Here is a 19,046-nt window from a genome sequence, read left to right as displayed (position 1 = left end):
CCTTGGATCTTAAGAACAATGAACAATCCTCCCAACACTTGCACCCCCCCCTTTCCTGGGAAATGTTGGATAAAAAGCCTCACCAATTTGCATAGGTGACCACAGACCCAAACCCTTGGATCTGAGAACAATGAAAAAGCATTCAGTTTCTTACAAGAAGACTTTTAATAAAAATAGAAGTAAATAGAAATAAAGAAATCCCCCCTGTAAAATCAGGATGGTAGATATCTTACAGGGTAATTAGATTCAAAAACATAGAGAACCCCTCTAGGCAAAACCTTAAGTTACAAAAAAGATACACAGACAGAAATAGTTATTCTATTCAGCACAATTCTTTTCTCAGCCATTTAAAGAAATCATAATCTAACACATACCTAGCTAGATTACTTACTAAAAGTTCTAAGGCTCCATTCCTGGTCTATCCCCGACAAAGACCAGCATATAGACAGACACAGACCCTTTGTTTCTCTCCCTCCTCCCAGCTTTTGAAAGTATCTTGTCTCCTCATTGGTCATTTTGGTCAGGTGCCAGCGAGGTTACCTTTAGCTTCTTAACCCTTTACAGGTGAGAGGAGCTTTCCCCTGGCCAGGAGGGTTTTCAAAGGGGTTTACCCTTCCCTTTATATTTATGACAAGGCCACTATGTCAATGTGGGCAGCCACAAACCATGACACACATTGTTGAGGACTGCAAAATGACTCAACTTCCTAGAGGTCTTCATGCCTTGAACATTGTTGATAAGAACGCTATGGCTTGGCTTGACCAGATTGCATATGCCAAATAAAATAAACAACTAAATAAATATGAGAATTTATATTTAGATGCTTATAACCCAACCAAAATGGGGCGGATTTTCACAGAGATGGTAAAATGCACATCCCTGATACCACGGGGTAACCCCCTTACAAAACATTAAGTTCCTGCTCCAAAAAACTGAGGTGGTAGAGCATCTCAGTGAAATGGCAGTGAACAATTTTTTTAAAAACACAAGCAAAGTATTTTTCCCTAGCCTTGTTCTCAGAAACTGCTCAATTATTTATTTGATACTTTAAAATCAATCAATAAATAAAAATAAGCCTGAGACAGACACCCAGCACGGAAAATTTCAGCCCAAATAGTTAAGAGTTGGGTAAAATTATAAGCAACTGAAAAGACAACCTTCTAACAGAAAATGTTAGCTACCAGTGCTGCCTATAATGACCCTATACTGTAGACGATATCACAAGTTTCAAATCTTGTTTTCCTCATTGTTGCAGAGTGGCTACATATCTAGCTTCAGTCACAGGAAGTAGATGCTATTGCTTTCAACGGGACTTGTGGTCCTAAGTCATGTAGTCTTTTTGAAAATCTCACCCTCTATGTATTTTATATTAAGAACAGCAGAAGCTAGTTTTGGTGACCATGTAAAAGGCAATCTCAAACGTTCAGGCCAATGGTCCCTGGGAAGCAAAATTTAAAAAGACAACTTCTTCAGGTTTATTTTTTTTTCCCCAGGAAATAAGCCACACTGCAGACAGATGAAATTGCATAAGGCAACAACAAAATTCTCGCCACTGCTGCCAGTTTAAAGAAGGAAGAAAAGTACAGAAGCATACAACAGCCTTAACATTTTGGGTATACAGCATCCCTCTTCCATTACTACCCCCAAACTTGAGTTCTGTCTGACAAAACAGGTAGTTTTTCAACACAGATGAAAAGATTGAATCAAGCCCTGCACTGCTGCATGTAGCTCACTCTACTGTCCATTAAACAGAAGAATTGTGTCACTACTGTACTATGACGCACATGTGATTTAACACATGTAAATCAAATTGACAAGAGTTTTGTTACAGTTTTATAAGAGTACTGCAGCTCACACACGGGAATGAAACATTCTGCTTTTGCATGCCTACTTGAGAATTGAGAACAGCAATATATGTAAGGTACAATTACCTCTTAAAATTGGTTGAGACATAGGATACATTAATGCAGGGGTCTCAGACACATGGCCCGTGGGGTTATTTCCTGCGGCCCGCCAAGTGCCCTGTGCCGCCCCCCCCACACCCTCCCAGAGTTATTTCCTGTGGGCCACCAAGCTCCCCTCCCCCCCACATTCCTCCTCCCCCCAGCGCGCTGCAGCCCCGCTCCTCTACCTACCTCCAGGCACTTAGCGCTTTCCAGGAAGGAGCGGGGAGCCACGTGCTCAGGGGAGGAGGTGGAGAAGAGGGAGGGCAGAGGTGGGGATTTGGGGAAGGGGTTGGAATAGGGGCAGGGAGGGGGCGGAGTTGGGGTGGGGACTTTGGGGAAGGGGTTGGAAGAGGCGGGGCCTCATGGAAGAGGTGGAGTGGGGGCGGGGTCAGAGGCAGAGGGTGTCAGTGATGCGGCCCTCGGGCCTATGTACAAGTCCTCATGTGGCCCTCCTGGTGATTCGAGTTTGAGATCCCTGCATTAAATGGATCTTTATTGCTATAAATATTATGTGCAACTTCAAGCAAACAAACAAAGAAAAGTAGAGATCTAGTTACAAAACAAATGGATCCTTGCTATTATACATACACACACACTTTAAAATACAGTACTTACAATTATCCTCCACATCCTTTTTACTGTCCTCTTCTGCAGGAAACACTTGGTTGATAACAGCCAGAAAAGTCTGTCAGATAAAAACATTGATATTTTCAGAATTTAAACTGCAGATGGGAAAGCAGCTCTAAGATATGGTGAGCTATGTTTTAAATAAGTGTATTATTTGAGTTAAGAAAAAGTGAAAATTTGCCATTTCCATATTTTACTGTGGCAGGTTTTAGTGTGTTCACCCAACCACCGCAACAATGTACTTCTACTGCAGTTGCTCCTAAGGACACTGATCAAAGATTTGGGCCTCATCATAATCGGTATCATACAAACAAAGATATATCCCAATCAAGAGCATTTACCATTCTCGGATTTAGACAAATGGAGGGATGCTAATGGTAAAGAAAGCAATCGTAGTCTCAACTGCATTACTGCTACTAATACTTAGGGATCTATGGATGAAAAATGCTAAGTGCTTTAAAGGTAAGCACTATCCCCACATATTTAGATGCATCAGTGATGGGCATTACAGAAAACAGTAACACAGTTATATGTATTTTATTCAAAGGAAACAGACTCAAAAAGAATTGGACTTATTCAGAGTTATACAGCAAGTCAATAGCAGCTCCAGGAATAAGATCCAAGTCTCCCGATTCCTAGCATAGTACCCTCAAGCATGCTTTAGTACTCCTAACCCATTTAAATACATTCCCATTTTAAAATACACTACATTAGCTATATAAATAGTAAAACACAGTATATTCCCAAACACTGACTTCTGATTTTACAAGCACTTCCTTTAATCCTGTATTTCAGTTACAAAAGAAAACCACTTAGCCAGTGTTCATCACTTACTGGAACGGAAAGCAAACTTGTCTCTTTAATACTCCAGAAACTGTAATTTATATTTTTTTAAAGGAAAGAGAAACATGCAAGAATAGATCTATCGGAGTGTCCACAGTGTACAAACATCTATTGCATTTTTCAACAAATTACACACTTTTGTTCAGACATTTTATCTGGGTCTATACAGCATGCACAGGTTATTTACATTAGAGAATTGTAGCTATCTATGAATGAACCTTGTTGTATCAATTAATGTTACAGCTGCTATGCTGAAGCAGCTGCTATGCTGCTACAAAGCTAATTTCCATGAGGAGATGGGGATTCAGGCAGTGAGATTCGTCTACTTTATCTAAAATGGCAAAAAAGACAAGCAACAAGATCTTTGTCTATCAGAAGTAATGATCTTAACATTTTAAGCAAGTTTGTCTATTTAAAACTTTGTTCAGTGAGACACCCTCATGATAAACATCATGTTTTCTGTACCATTTTAAGACACCCTCTTACTTCAGTACAATAGAAACAATACAGTGTAGGTCACACAATCTAAAATTGCACACAGTGTTAAGCAGCCACTTTTGAAGTGCCAGGTTTCTTAAACTGAAGCATTAAAGCGTCTATAAACTAAGTTTCAGAGTAACAGCCGTGTTAGTCAGTATTCGCAAAAAGAAAAGGAGTACTTGTGGCACCTTGGAGACTAACCAATTTATTTGAGCATAAGCTTTCGTGAGCTACAGCTCACTTGAGCTGTAGCTCACGAAAGCTTATGCTCAAATAAATTGGTTAGTCTCCAAGGTGCCACAAGTACTCCTTTTCTTTTTATAAACTAAGTGTTGCCAGTTGGAAAATAGTAAAAAAGCTTCCATGATTTCCTTCCCTGGTATAGAGACTCTTCATGGGTTATACACTCCTTGTCCTGCCACTCCCTTTTTTTCCCTCCTATCTCTCATTAGTGTTATGTGCTAAAACATTCTAAAGAAGGGGTTACACATTGCCTTGGAGATGGTCAGAATCTAGATTAGCCAGACCTCCTTGGGAAATCTATATAGTTGCTAGATACAAATGTTGTTCAGTGAAGCATGTTGCAGCCATAGAGAGCCCTTTCATAGGCAACACATGGCCAGGGGGAGGAATATACAAGATCAACTGCCTCCTCCCCCAGATTTCTGCTTGGTCTGCTGCAGGAGGAGGGACGGAAAAGGGTTCCCCCTGCAGCACGCTCAGCCCCTGTCCCTGGCAGCTGGGCCAGGAGCAGAAGGGGCAAGACCAGTCTCTTCTCATGCAGACCACTCTGGGTCGCTGCTCTGTGCAGTCCAGCAGCTGCCTGAGAGAGCCTGGCTGAGGTGGCAGCAGCAGGCTAACCCCCTCCCAGACCCGGATGCTGGGGACAGGGGCCGAGTGAGCTGGAGTCCCCTCTTTCTCCCAGCATGTTTCCTTTCAGCCTGCTTGAAGATTGGGGGCAAAACCAGCCCTGTCAGTCACTGGTAGCAGAGAACTACTCAGCTTCCTGAAATTCTCCTCAATTGAAAACTTTCACAGTCAGAAAAAATTGAAATCTACATTCCTAAATTACTGATTATGTTAAATATACTTTGAAGGAAAAGCACAACAATTTCTCTTATTGAGAGCATTGTAAATCCCACATAACAAAAAACAAAACAAAACAAAAACAAAAACCACAAGTGTCAATTTCCATCTCTAATCTGGATGATCTATTTGTCTCCAGGGTAGGACAGATCTGAGCACTTAATTACCCAAAGAAGGGAAGTTTTCAGGAAAGCATGAACACAGTTTCCTGTTTCTCTTCATGCTAAGGTCCACAAATCTATTAAAATGGAGCTTTCATAGCTTTGTGCCTCCAGGATGGGAAGCACGATCATCCTTTAAATGTGGAAAACCAAAACAAGGACATGCATCTGACGAAGTGGATATTCACCCCTGAAAGCTTATGCTCCAATACATCTGGTAGTCTGTAAAGTGCCACAGGACTCTTTGCCGCTTTTGCAGATCCAGACTAACATGGCTACCCCTCTGATACAAAACAAGGTAAACAAATACCTCCTCCACCAAACCATGTGCACTAAGGCACGGATAAGAATTCTGCCAAAAAAAAGGAAATTCGCTAGGACTGAATGACCAATATGCAGAATTTGGTGAACTTCTGCTTTGTTGGCCATCTAGCAGGTTTCTACATTAGAGATATGAAAACACTGCCCTCAGATTTTCAGCTCCTAAGTGCTGGACTATGATACTTAACCAAAGAAGCTTAAGTCTTGAATGTACTTAGGAAATGAATGCTGTGACAATTTTGAGGACTGAATTAAAAGTATAATATTGGGTCCTGTTAGAGGAAGCTTCCAACTTTAAATGAAAAAAACAAAAGCAAAAACGTGTCTGATTGGAGATAGTAGCAATTAGGAGTCCTACTCTAATGGATAGGAAGTGTAACATCACCTCCTGCAGAGAGGTTCATTCTGGGTAGTGCTCTAAGGAGCAGAATGAGGTTCCAAGGCCATGCTCTATGACCTCGTAGGGCTGGAATAAAAGCAATGCCCTAAGGAAGCATTTAACGTTGAGATTTGTATAAAACTTCCTTTTCATTAACATTTTAAGAACATTAGGCTACAGAGCCTTGACCTTTTTGCTTCAACATTCATACACCCACAACAAAGCCTTCCAGTAAGAACTCAAGGTTGCATGTCACTGGTATATCATTGTAATTAAATATGGACTTTGCACCAGGCAGTAGAATAAGCTGTATTTGTTGCCTCCTCCTTTGGGGTCCCTGAAAGCAATAATCACTTAATTCAAGTATTTATTGTCACCAAGTTTGGTCTCTGATGGACTACCAGTCTTGCATTAGCTCACCTCCTCTGTATGACAGAGGCATCCAAGGAGCCAACACTAGATTATAGCTCTTGGGCTTGATTAATCTCTTTATCCAGAAAGATCTAAATAGGTATCACTGCTGCTCCCTCACCCCTCTTTTGTAATGTCCTGAGGAGCTCTGGGAAAAGTGGGAAGATATATGTACTAGGGAGCTTGACCAGGTTTGTAAGATGCCACTCACCACCCCAAATCCAAGTTCCTGACAGAGAGGCTGTAGAGCACTTTATTTACTTTTCCATATGCAAAAAGGGCAGTCAGAAGCCCACCAAACTGACCTGCAGTGAGCAATGCATTTCGGAGAGCACCAGTCACTCTGCAAATCTGATTTTGCCCAATAAACTTTGGTGTTAATCTCCCCATTGATAGGCAGTGAGATGGTGTGGGGAAGACTGTCTGGTCCAGTTATTAATTCCATTTCGTTTTATGAATTCTATTGGTAATTGTAACAGTCACATGGATTATTATATCAGCCATTTTGTAGTAGGAACTTGACATGTAGTGAGGAAGCTGTCTGGAAAGCCATAACAGAACCCTCAAAGGCCATCAGCATTGAATGGCTCTCCCATTGGGATACAGTGGAATTGCTACTACCAGGGCCATTGCCTCTGAATGGACTCTGCAGAGGAGTCTGTCTTGGGAGGAGAGAGCAGGAAACCCCCTGTTCAAAGCACATGGCTGTGAGAACTGGGCTTTTTCCCCCATAACTAAAGAAAGAAAGTCCATTTTCCAAGGGGTGGGTGTCATGACCAGAACTGGTCTGTTATCCATGGAAGGAGCTATGGACTGAGGCCTCAATGAATCATTGTGTTCTAGCTGATGGATGCTGTGCTGTCTCCATCTGTTACACATACCCTGAACTAAACTGGGAAGATGTGTAAAACAGAAACAAAACCAAAACCATGATTCTCTGCATTCACCAGTTGTAAGAGCAGAGAATACAGATCTGCCAGTGGATGAAGTAGCAATACAGAAGGGATACAGAGAATTACTGGATAGGTATCATATGAACTCTGGATCACTGAAGCATGCCTGTGTATCAGACCAGAAATCCCAACAGGAACCAACAGGAATTAGGTTTGCGTCTCTTTGACACCACTTTCTATAATGGCCATCTTCATCTTCTGTTAACATTCTTCTGAGATAAGGTCTTTTACCTGATAGATTCATTCTCAGCTCAGGCCTATGACTGGCTTCCCTGGCACCATATATTTGTGTTTGCCCTGAATCAAAGATACTCCAGGAACCACATCACTCCATGTTTCAGAGAAGCAGCCATGTTAGACTATATTCACAAAAAGAAAAGGAGGACTTGTGGCACCTTAGAGACTATCAAATTTATTTGAGCATAAGCTTTTGTGAGCTACAGCTCACTTCATCAGATGCATTCAGTGGAAAATACAGTGGGGAGATTTATATACACAGAGAACATGAAACAATGGGTGTTACCATACACACTGTAACGAGAGTGATCAGGTAAGGTGAGCTATTACAAGCAGGAGAGCTTTATTCAAGCCTAAGTTAATTGTATCCAGTTTGCAAATTAATTCCAATTCAGCAGTCTCTCGTTGGAGTCTGTTTTTGAAGTTTTTTTGTTGAAGAATTGCCACTTTTAGGTCTGTAATCGAGTGACCAAAGAGATTGAAGTGTTCTCCAACTGGTTTTTGAATGTTATAATTCTTGATGTCTGATTTGTGTCCATTTATTCTTTTACATAGAGACGGTCCAATTTGACCAATGTACATGGTAGAGGGGCATTGCTGGCACATGATGGCATATATCACGTTCGTAGATGTGCAGGTGAACGAGCCTCTGATAGCGTGGCTGATATGATTAGGCCCTATGACGGTGTCCCCTGAACAGATATGTGGACACAGTTGGCAACGGGCTTTGTTGCAAGGATAGGTTCCTGGGTTAGTGGTTCTGTTGTGTGGGGTGTGGTTGCTGGTGAGTATTTGCTTCAGGTTGGGGGGCTGGTCTGTAAGCAAGGACTGGCTTGTCTCCTAAGATCTGTGAGAGTGATGGGTCGTCCTTCAGGATAGGTTGTAGATCCTTGATGATGCGTTGGAAAGGTTTTAGTTGGGGGCTGAAGGTGATGGCTAGTGGTGTTTTGTTATTTTCTTTGTTGGGCCTGTCCTGTAGTAGGTGACTTCTGGGTACTCTTCTGGCTCTGTCAATCTGTTTCTTCACTTCAGCAGGTGGGTATTGCAGTTGTAAGAATGCTTGATAGAGATCTTGTAGGTGTTTGTCTCTGTCTCAGGGGTTGGAGCAAATGCAGTTGTATCGTGGAGGTTGGCTGTAGACGATGGATCATGTGGTGTGGTCTGGATGAAAGCTGGAGGCACATAGGTAGGCATAGCAGTCAGTAGGTTTCTGGTATAGGGTGGTGTTTATGTGACCATCGCTTATTAGCGCCGTAGTGCCCAGGAAGTAGATCTCTTGTGTGGACTGGTCCAGGCTGAGGTCGATGGTGGGATGGAAATTGTTGAAATATAGTGGAATTCCTCAAGGGCTTCTTTTCCATGGGTCCAGACGATGAAGATGTCATCAATGTAGCACAAGTAGAGTAGGGGCATTAGGGGATGAGAACTGAGGAAGCATTGTTCTAAGTCAGCCATAAAAATGTTGACATACTGTAGGGCCATGCGGGTACCCATAGCAGTGCCGCTGATTTGAAGGTCTACATTGTCCCCAAATGTGAAATAGTTATGGGTGAGGACAAAGTCACAAAGTTCAGCCACCAGGTTTGCCGTGACATTATCGGGGATACTGATGGCTTGTAGTCCATCTTTGTGTGGAATGTTGGTGTAGAGGGCTTCTACATCCATAGTGGCCAGGATGGTGTTTTCAGGAAGATCACCGATGGATTGTAGTTTCCTCAGGAAGTTAGCGGTGTCTCAAAGATAGCTGGGAGTCCTGGTAGTGTAGGGTCTGAGGAGGGAGTCTACATAGCCAGACAATCCTGCTGTCAGGGTGCCAATGCCTGAGATGATGGGGCGTCCAGGATTTCCAGGTTTATGGATCTTGGGTAGCAGACACAATACCTCTGGCTGGGGTTCCAGGGATGTGTGTGTGCAGATTTGTAAATCTCCCCACTGTATTTTCCACTGAACGCATCCTATGAAGTGAGCTGTAGCTCACGAAAGCTTATGCTCAAATAAATTTGTTAGTCTATAAGGTGCCACAAGTCCTCCTTTTCTTATCACTCCATGTGTTTGCTACAGTTTTCTCTGTCATCCAGAGCCCAGATCAGAAAAATTGTCCAGGAAGAGATACATGAATTTTCTTCTTTTCTAAAGCCAGTATAATTCCTACCAAGATCCTGGAGAGAGACCTTGGGAGCACATGTAAAATAGTATGGTAATATTTGAAGTTGGGAAAAGAAAACAGCTGCCATCCATCTGCAAAACACAAGAATTGCCTGAGGATAATAAAATGGGAATGCTTTGAAGACAAGCCTCCATTCAGAACTTACTTAGATGTTTCAGACAGGGCTCTGCTCTGCTTGTCCCCGATTCTCTGAGGCTAGAAATAGCATTGGGAGCAGGTGGCAGTATTCCAATCTGAAGTAGATTTTGGATTACTTCATTCATGTCATGGTCTTTCCAGGTTGCTGAGATTGGGAATGGGACAAAGTTGCTCCTGAAATTTTTGCACAGCTTTATAGGGTCCCTCCTCACAAGTACCAGTGAGCTCATTTGATCAAACCTATAGGTAGCCCTTTTGCTCCCAAATTGAAAGAGCCTGGCACCAATTTAGGGTCTAACTCCAGACAGAGCCATTTGGCAGATAGCTCTGAGGCAATAATGAGTAGCTAATGATCCTGCTACCACTTGCAAAGAGATATTTTCTCCTATGTACTTCACAGACTGCTTCAACTTGTCACATGACTTGTATTCCTTTCCATAATGTGTGTCAGGCGTCAAGATCATAAGTTGAATTTTCTGTTGGCTCTGAATAGCTGCAGCTTTCCATAAAGTTTATTGTACCACTAAGATAGCTCAGAACTGATTTCCCTGAGTATTTGATCCCAAGAACCAAAGCCCCATATAGCTGCATGAAACATATTTGAAGGACACTTTTTTATTCTTCTCTTTCCAAAGAGAAGTCTGTAGGACATGTAATTTTTAGGCCAAGAGGCACCATACTCACAATACTGTCCACCCATGCTAGTACTGCTTGTGAAAGCACACAGAGTTACTTAGGAATCAGATAACAATTCACATTTGTTTGTTTATTCATTCTTGCTGGCCTGAGGCTACCTGAGAGTTTCCATGGCAAATCAGGGGCTCAGATAATGCCTGCCTGGACTGGGCTGCCAGTGATGTGTCCACATATTGAGGAGGCCACTCTTTCAGGTAAAAAAAAATCTCCCACAATTAGAAATTCTGAGCCCCTGTGGAAAATACTCCCATTTAACTTTGGTGATGATACCAAGTTAAATATTGACCAGTGCACAATGAGGAAACTTCTAGCCTTAAAGAATGAAGGCTGGCAGAGGGTGTGGTAGAAAGAAAAACAGTGAACCAAGAGGCCCCTCAAGGCCTTCTGGTTCCTCTGCATCTACTTTCATCTGTGAGGGGAAGAGGTGGTGGTGCTGGCAAGGCTTAAAATCCTGCAACAGAAGCTTGGAGCAATAACCTGGATATTAGGGCACTGTGTCCCACAGCAGCCACTGAGAATGATGGTCAATAATTTAGGGCATGGTGACCTGCAGTGCCAGCTGCAGCCAACAGCCTAATGCTTTCCCAGGCTCATAGGAGTGACAAGAAAACCCTATTAAAGCTTTCCAGGGTAGATGAGAAAGGATATATAGATAATTTATCTAGGTCATTTGCAGACTTCTTACGAGTAATTTCACAATACGCAGTATACTCCAACCTGAAAGTTCTGGTTCTGGCTCAAAGGTGTAAACAGGCTGAGGTGCCCATTGTATCTATCTGTGGCTCTTAGCATGATGAAGAATGACATCAGATGGCATTACACTTTGCTTATATTTTTATCAAGCAAAGATGACCAGCTTCCTATTCAGGTTTCTTCCTAAGATATATACCCATGTCCCCCAGAAAAGGAAGGTCTGCTCTGTCACCTCTTGACCTGTGACTAGAGAGGCATCATCTCTAAGACAGATCCTGAGCCAGCCTCAATATGGGAAAAGTAACACTGCACAGAAAGATACACACATATTCAGTTTCTTACTATAGATACTTCAGACACATGGAAATCTGACAACCAGAAATTGTGTGTTTCTTGCCAGTGGGAGCCAGTATTGCAGAATTCAATATTATAATCATTTTTCTTTGTACCTGAGGAAGCTGAGGCAAAGGAAATGTTAAGTGAATTGCTCAAGTCAGACAAAGCGAAATTGACTCCCATTGTTGTGCTCTATGCATAGAACTATGTGATGGTATAGTTCTTTAAGTATTCCTTAAGCCCTTTCTTACCTTGCCTTTCTGGTTTAACGGTTCAATAGTTAAGCTGTCAGGGCCAATATCCACGATATTCCCCATCTGAAACCCATCAGTTGGGTGGGGAGCCCAAACAGGCTTCCCGTCCTCCATCATTGGAGCTATTCACTATTCCTGTAAGAAAAAAAAAACTGTATAAAAATCTGACCAACTGTATATAAACTTTAATTTGTTATTTTTAATCCAAACAGTGTATATAAAATGAGAACATGAAACACTGATTTCTAGTATTAAGTAGTTACACCCATATGTACGCCTTATTGATTAAATAACTTTGACTGTAATCTCTGTCCAAATGATCTCTGGAAACAGTTTTAGATTATGTCTTGAATTCAAAATGCACCCTTTGTTATGCAAAAACACAGGCATCTGAAAAGGCTAAATATCTAAGGCCAAAATTTTCAAACTTGGATTCCTAAAGTTAGGCACCTAAAGAAGTGCTTAATTTACAGAGTTACTCACCACATACAATAGCAACTGAATTAAATAGGAATTTTGCCTGGATTTGGACTTTCTGAATAGGCCCAACACAATATTTTTATATACCGAATTAATCTTCATTCTGGATAACTACTTTAATACTAGATAATTTCTATTATATAGATTATAAATCAGATTTGTGGATTCCACCAAGTCTGACAGACAGGTCCATTCCGGTTGCCAGTTTCTTCCTTTCCACTCAACATACATTCACACATTAAAGAGATATGCTTCAGTCATCTCTAGAGTTTCAGAGTTTGTAAAAGTACACTTCTGGTATATGATCTACTCTTTGGCCATTATCCAAAAATAACCTGCTAACCAGTAATCATTAAACTGGAAACAGATTTCAAATAAGCATATAAAAACACCCATGAAGGGTACGAAAGTACACCTTAAATGAAAGGATAACTCACAAATTTTTCCCTTCCCACCCTCTTGAATTAGAGCAGTGGTTTTCATGTCTAAGATTTCCAAAGGGGTCTGTACCTCCATCTGAAATTTTTTAGGGGTCCACAAATGAAAAAGATTGAAAACCACTAGGCTAGAGGAACTTCTATACCTATAACATTCAGAGACCACTGTGAATAACTGTGTTATGTGCAAAAAGGGAGAAACTTATATGTAGGAGGTCCTCTCCCACTGGCTAGTGGCACAGCCCCAAAGAACATATTTATGCAAATATTATTTAGCTCTAAAAGTCAATTATTTTAATAACTTTGAAAAAACATCTTTACATCTTACAAACATTCGATCACCACAAACAGCTAACTGTTAAAAATTGTATACTTCTTTGGTTTTAATTACACTCAGTATTTGAAATTATATTCAAACGTATTTCTAAGTGTCCTCATGATATAGAAAGTTTCACCTAATTATAGCACAACAGTCTCATTTCTCAGATTCCACTTCCATTAGAGGATGTATTGAAATATAATGTATCTAGGATAGTTAAATTTGTAATACTACAGTAGTGCCCAAAATGTGCTGGGCATAGTAGACACACAGGAAGGCATCCCTCAACTTACATCTGATGACACAGAGCAGATGAAATAGGACAGAGGAAATACAACACACAAAATAATCAGGGTAGCTGGTCACTGACATATTTAGTCACTTCCATGTTTTGTTTTTCTCCAAAATACTGAACCTATCCCCATCTTCCCCTCTCCCGGCCATTGTTAATGTTTCTCATTTATTCCACATCCATTTTGCTCAGTTAACATGCTAAAAAATCAATGATTTCCCCCTAAATATGTGATACTTCTAATTGCAAAACCTACAAACTCAACCCAGGACCTAGAAGTCAGGCTATGTCCTTTCTGGATTCTAATAAAGAGACTCTGCAAGACAAAATTTTTCTTTCAGGTATATCTGGTGCAACTCATCTTCACTGTGGTTGCAGAGGAATAACCAAGCATAATTTGAAGACAACATTGTTGCACAGACAACTGCAACTTAGTCATTCTATATTGACATTAAAGCCAGAAAGAACAATGACAATTCATTCTCCCAGTACTGTGCTGATTCTGCATGGCAGGCAGTAGTGGCTTTAAAAAAAAAAACCACACACTAATGTAAGCAGATATGATTGAATAAAACACAGGAAACAGATTTGTGGAGTAAGGTGATGCTGTTTATACATAGCCTTTTCTCAAAGTAGAATTCACTTTAAAATATGTATTGTTTTTCAAGGGGAAAATTATTAAAAATTAAGACAGTGTTTCTATAAAAAAAGACTGAACTCTGAGGAATCTTATCAAAATTAGAGGATATCTAACATCTATATCTTAGAATGTGTGTGACACAGATATTGCAACCCCATGAAATATTTTTGCTGGCCTGTTGTATTAAATCTACAAATAGTCTATGTATGATTGTTCACGTGTGGAGGAGGGTTACCACAACTCCTCCAGAAACTAAAAACAGTAGGGGGTAATTAAGGTGAGTCACTGAGACGAAACAATTCCACTGAATTTAGCCGTATGGGGTGGAATTCTAGAGAGGCTCCCTTCAGAGGCTTATATATACACACTGATCCAACCTGGATTTTCCAGAGAAAGAGACAAAGAAAGGGGTTTTGGCATAATAGGATGAGCTTGAACTGACTCAAGGCCTTCTTTGGGGTCCAGCAAACCATCAGGACACTGGCAGAAGGATTGGAAGACTTTGGCCTACAAGCACCCCAGAAGACTGAGGACAGACTCCTGACACGTTTAGTGTGTGTTTAAATCTGTTTATTAGGATTTTTTGTGTGTTGTCTCTGTAATGCTTTGACCTTAGGAAGAAGTGTGCTTGCTTAGAAAGAGCTGCGTGGTAACTTGTAACTGCTGGCGATACACTGTTCATAGCCCTCGGAGAGAGAAAGCAATGCACAGGGGCTGACCTTTACACAGACTGGCTTGCTGTGGATATGAGTGTCAGGCAAGCTGTGAAGCCTTACCACTTCCTGTGTGAAAGGAGTGGGACAAGAGTCACACAGGTGACAGCTGGAGACCTCAGACCTGACTGGGAACTCCTGGAGTGGACCATGGGGGTGGAAATACACATGCAGTTACCTTGAAACTATGACAGTGTGCATGTGGGCTTAGAGTGTATGAATCTAGAATTAAGATTAAAAAAATGAAGTTACTGGGACATATATATTATTGTAATAATTATTAAACTTTTGTATTAAATATAGCAGAAGCCTCTAATTCTATATTCTCTCATGTTCAGAGAATAAATCTTCAACATCTATCCAGCTACAGAAAAGTTTATGTTCTACAGTCAAGTTTGGTTTATGTTTACTTGAAACCTTCAGCCACATTCCATAAAGTCCACAACACCCGATTATCCTGGTCATGTGTTGTCAGCAACATACAGTAAATCCCTTAGAACAACATCTGTATTCACCCAGACTTGGCTCCTGGCCACCTGTTTTTTTGTTTTTGTTTTTGTTTTTTTTAACTTCTGTAAATTTGATCAAATACATACCACAGTTCTATAGGTCTTTAGATACTGTGAGCCAGTCTTGAGTCAATTGTTATGACTCAAGTCCAATTGTTATGGGTGTAGCTGCTAACCATTTATGTTTATTTATAGGCATAAGCAGACATTCATTTTCATAAGCCTATCATTTTCCTTTAAAATGCTTGCTCTCGTTGGTACTTAGTGATATGTCACACAACCATATAAAACAAGGTTTTCCCCCGTTTTTAGAGGAACACTGCCAATATTCCAGATGTAACCACGTTGCACAACAAAATACAGCTTGAAATTAACATGTATTATCTCTTAGTGCTACAGTTTCCGTACGATACAGGCAGGCTTCTTATGAATTGTCTCTACTTAAATTTGAAACCCAATCCGTCAAATTAGCATCTTCAGGCTTTGACTGTTTGTTTGTTCAGGCTTTTGCTTTTTCATACACTCTGCAGTCTGTTTCACGTCTTATTGGTAAATTACTGTTCAAATGTTTTGTGAACTTACAAATCCACTTCATTAACATAGTTACACCAATGATGACTAAAAACATAGTGGACAAATATTTGAAACCTGTTATCTGACCACTTAGATGATGAACATTTTTAATAACCACACTCACAACTATCTAAAAAGAAAAGGAGTACTTGTGGCACCTTAGAGACTAACAAATGGTGCCACAAGTACTCCTTTTCTTTTTGCCAATACAGACCAACATGGCTGCTACTCTGAAAACTATCTAAAAGTCTGTGCTAATCTATCCATCTTGGGCACCAGTAATACACCCATCTCTATTAGTAGCTCAACTCTGAATTTGTACTTCTCCATCACTTGGCACATGTCACTGAAAAAAGCAAGTTGAGCAAAAAAATTTTAAACTATACTTTTGTGGTTTTAAAATAGAAAACTTTGAAATACAATCTGTATTCAATATATACAAAAACTGAGAAAACTTATATCTAAAAAGGGACACTGTCAATCATATATTTCATTGTAAAACTTTACCCTGTTGTTGTTACAAGTCACCCATAACATTACTACAACAAATGTTAAACACATCCCTCCCCTCCCCCCGTTTTTCAATTTATTTTGTGTAGGGATACTAATCAGTTTCACTATTTTGCATACCTTCCCAAGAACTGCAAGCACATTGTGACAACAGCAGCAGAACTGAAACTGAGGCCTTGTCTACACTATCAGGGTAAGTCGACCTAAGTTACGCTACTCTAGCTATGTGAATTATGTAGCTGGAATCGACGTAGCTTAGGTCAATTTACTGCAGTGTCTACTCCGCGCTGCATCAACGGGAGATGCTCTCCCATTGACTTACCTTACTCTTCTTGTTATGGTGGAGTACCGGAGTTGACTGGAGAGCGCTCTGCACTTGATTTAGCAGGTCTTCACTAGACCAGCTAAATCAAAACAGATAGCAAAGCTGGTGCGTGCACAAAGGAAAGGGGAGATGAAGGATAGGCCCTAACTTCAGTGGCACTGCTCTCAAGCTCACCCTAAAGATATTTTTAAACAAACAAATGAGAAAAAAATGTTTTCAATTTTTACATTTTTTAAAATTTCAGGACATTCCATTTCAAAAATCATACTATTTGATAAAGTTTTTTGTGTAAGTTTCAAAAAACAATGCAAGTTGATTGTCCCTTTAAGGGTGTGTTTTCACAATTAAAATGCAGTACAGAACTGAGCACTAATATACCTTTTCATTAACTGCCAAATTCTGTTTTTAAGATTTATATTAAAATTTGATTATACACACATTCAGCAGCAATTCAGCCAATTTCCCCCCACCCCCCAAAGCGAAAGTTAACTTTTTAGCAATACTGACTCCTTTACTAACATTCATTCTACACTTCAATCGGAATCCAACTCCATATCTAACAGTTATTCTAATTAATTTAAGTAATATTTTTAAAATTGCCCCCTCATTTTTCCATTACATTGACCACTGCTGGTAGTTCTACTGGGAACCAGATTCTTCACTTCCTGTCCTGAATTGCTCACACAGGTGTTAAACAGAAGTAGCTATATTTCAGCAATAGGCAAAGATTTTTATACACACTTTTATATAGGATAACCTCAATTTTTTCTTTCTGTGACTGAAAACCAATTGCATGACAAAACAACAAGCACTGTTTGCTTAAAACGAATACCCAGAAGGTACCAGAATAAGCACACAAGAAAGTAGTTGACCTTACACACCAGTGATGACATCCAAAACTGATTCCTGCTAAATATGGACAACCAGCAGTAAGAAGCTTTTGAGGCAAAAAATTCAGCATCCTGGGGCCCCCGCCTATGATGGCAAAAATGCAAACATTCCCCTCAGGTAAAAATAGACCGTGAAAAAGCAACAGTATTAGCAGCTCTATTTCTTCCTCTCACAGACACTGCTTCAAAGATATTGATCTTTTAAAAAATCAGGCTGTAATATGTTGAATTTGTAAAGTGCTAAGGAATCCCTTCGGTGAAAGGCTCCCCATCTGTGTAAGTTACTACTAGAACCCTGCATAGATACAAAACTTGTATCCACATCCAATCCGCGATCCACAAACATGATCTGTGGATATAAAGCAGATATCTGCAGATTTATGGGGCTCTAGATATAAAATTTGGATCCGCATCGGTCTGTAATCCTCAAACATGGCCTGCAGATATACGCAGATTTCCACGGCTCTAGTTATTACATCATCCTACCACTTATCCATACTGAATTAAAATGTAACCACTTTTAACCTCGCTTCTGATTTCCTTCATTCTCCCACCAAGTGCTCTGTCCAACTTAACCCTAGCACATGGTGAAAGTTCTACAAACTGCAACATATAGTGTTGCAGTTTCTAACATTGTTATCAGAGGTCTGAGGTAAACACTCATGTGTGAAGTGATCTGTGAACTATCAGCTTACTACATCAAGGCACTGTACTGAATTAACTAACAAATTAACTAATTAAACCAACTGAAAAATAAAACTGGCCTGGTTGCACTGAAGGACAGATGGTATCCCATCACAATGATTGTATCCAGATACACGAACAAGCAGGTATATACAACACATAGTAAAAAAAATGTACATGGTTACGTTTTGTTAAAGAACCTACTTTACACACATTTTATAAAACTGTACAAAAGTCTGATCTGCAATTTTCACCTGGATTAGCATGCTACAGTACTTTCGGGAAAATACTGCCAATCTCTACAACAGCAGTTCCCAGCCAATGGGAGCTGTGGAGACAGCACTCAGGGCAAGGGCAGTGCGCAGAGACCCCCCTGGCTGCCCCTGCGCCTAGGAGCCGGATACTCCGGTCACTTCTGGGAGCTGCGCGGAGTCAGGGCAAGTAGGGAGCCTGTCTTAGCCCTGCTGCACGGCCGACTGGACTTTTAGCTGCCTATTAAAATCTCCTGGATTGGTTTCAGTAGCCACCAGAAGATCGATTCTGATTCCAGGAGACTCCCGGCCAAAAGGCAACCCTACCAAAAGGCAATAATTCACCTTTGCTAAATTGATCCGATTTTGTTAGTCATGAAAAACAGAGCAAAATATTTTCCATTTCATTGAAATCTACTTAAGTACACTGCACAATTGAACTGCTTTGTGAAAGAAGCTGTAGTCCAGCCTCCTTTACACCAAGCCTCTTTCCACTTTATAACCACACACACCACCACATTACTTGAGTGCCTACCCAGAGCTTTCTGGTGACTGATATAAAGGTCTAACGACAATATTTTAAGACATGACAAATCCAGTCACTAATGACTAGAAGAACGCCTTCTCTACCTAGCTGCATGTACGTATTACCTTGTTGCAGGAAGGGGGTAAATCCTCTGTGGATAGGCAAGAAA

The 19,046-nt window shown here is 40.6% G+C and overlaps 1 protein-coding gene across 6 annotated transcripts in view; it reads right to left on the bottom strand.

Annotated features, from left to right (window-relative positions):
• The window catches only part of MYO6 (myosin VI), a 179,364-nt gene that overhangs the window by 120,620 nt on the left and 39,698 nt on the right, over positions 1-19,046 (bottom strand). For all 6 annotated transcript variants that reach the window (XM_084624515.1, XM_084624518.1, XM_084624519.1 and 3 more), the window contains exons 2-3: positions 11,726-11,863; positions 2,562-2,631 (exon numbers count right to left, since the gene is read on the bottom strand). In XM_084624515.1, coding sequence (XP_084480641.1) covers positions 2,562-2,631; positions 11,726-11,845 — 190 coding nt within the window. In that variant the 5' untranslated portion in view covers positions 11,846-11,863. The remainder of the gene's footprint in view (positions 1-2,561; positions 2,632-11,725; positions 11,864-19,046) is intronic.

Source organism: Lepidochelys olivacea, assembly GCF_965140295.1.
Source record: "Lepidochelys olivacea isolate rLepOli2 genome assembly, chromosome: 3".
Lineage (NCBI taxonomy): Eukaryota > Metazoa > Chordata > Testudines > Cheloniidae > Lepidochelys > Lepidochelys olivacea.
This window is presented reverse-complemented; position numbering and strand designations above follow the sequence as displayed.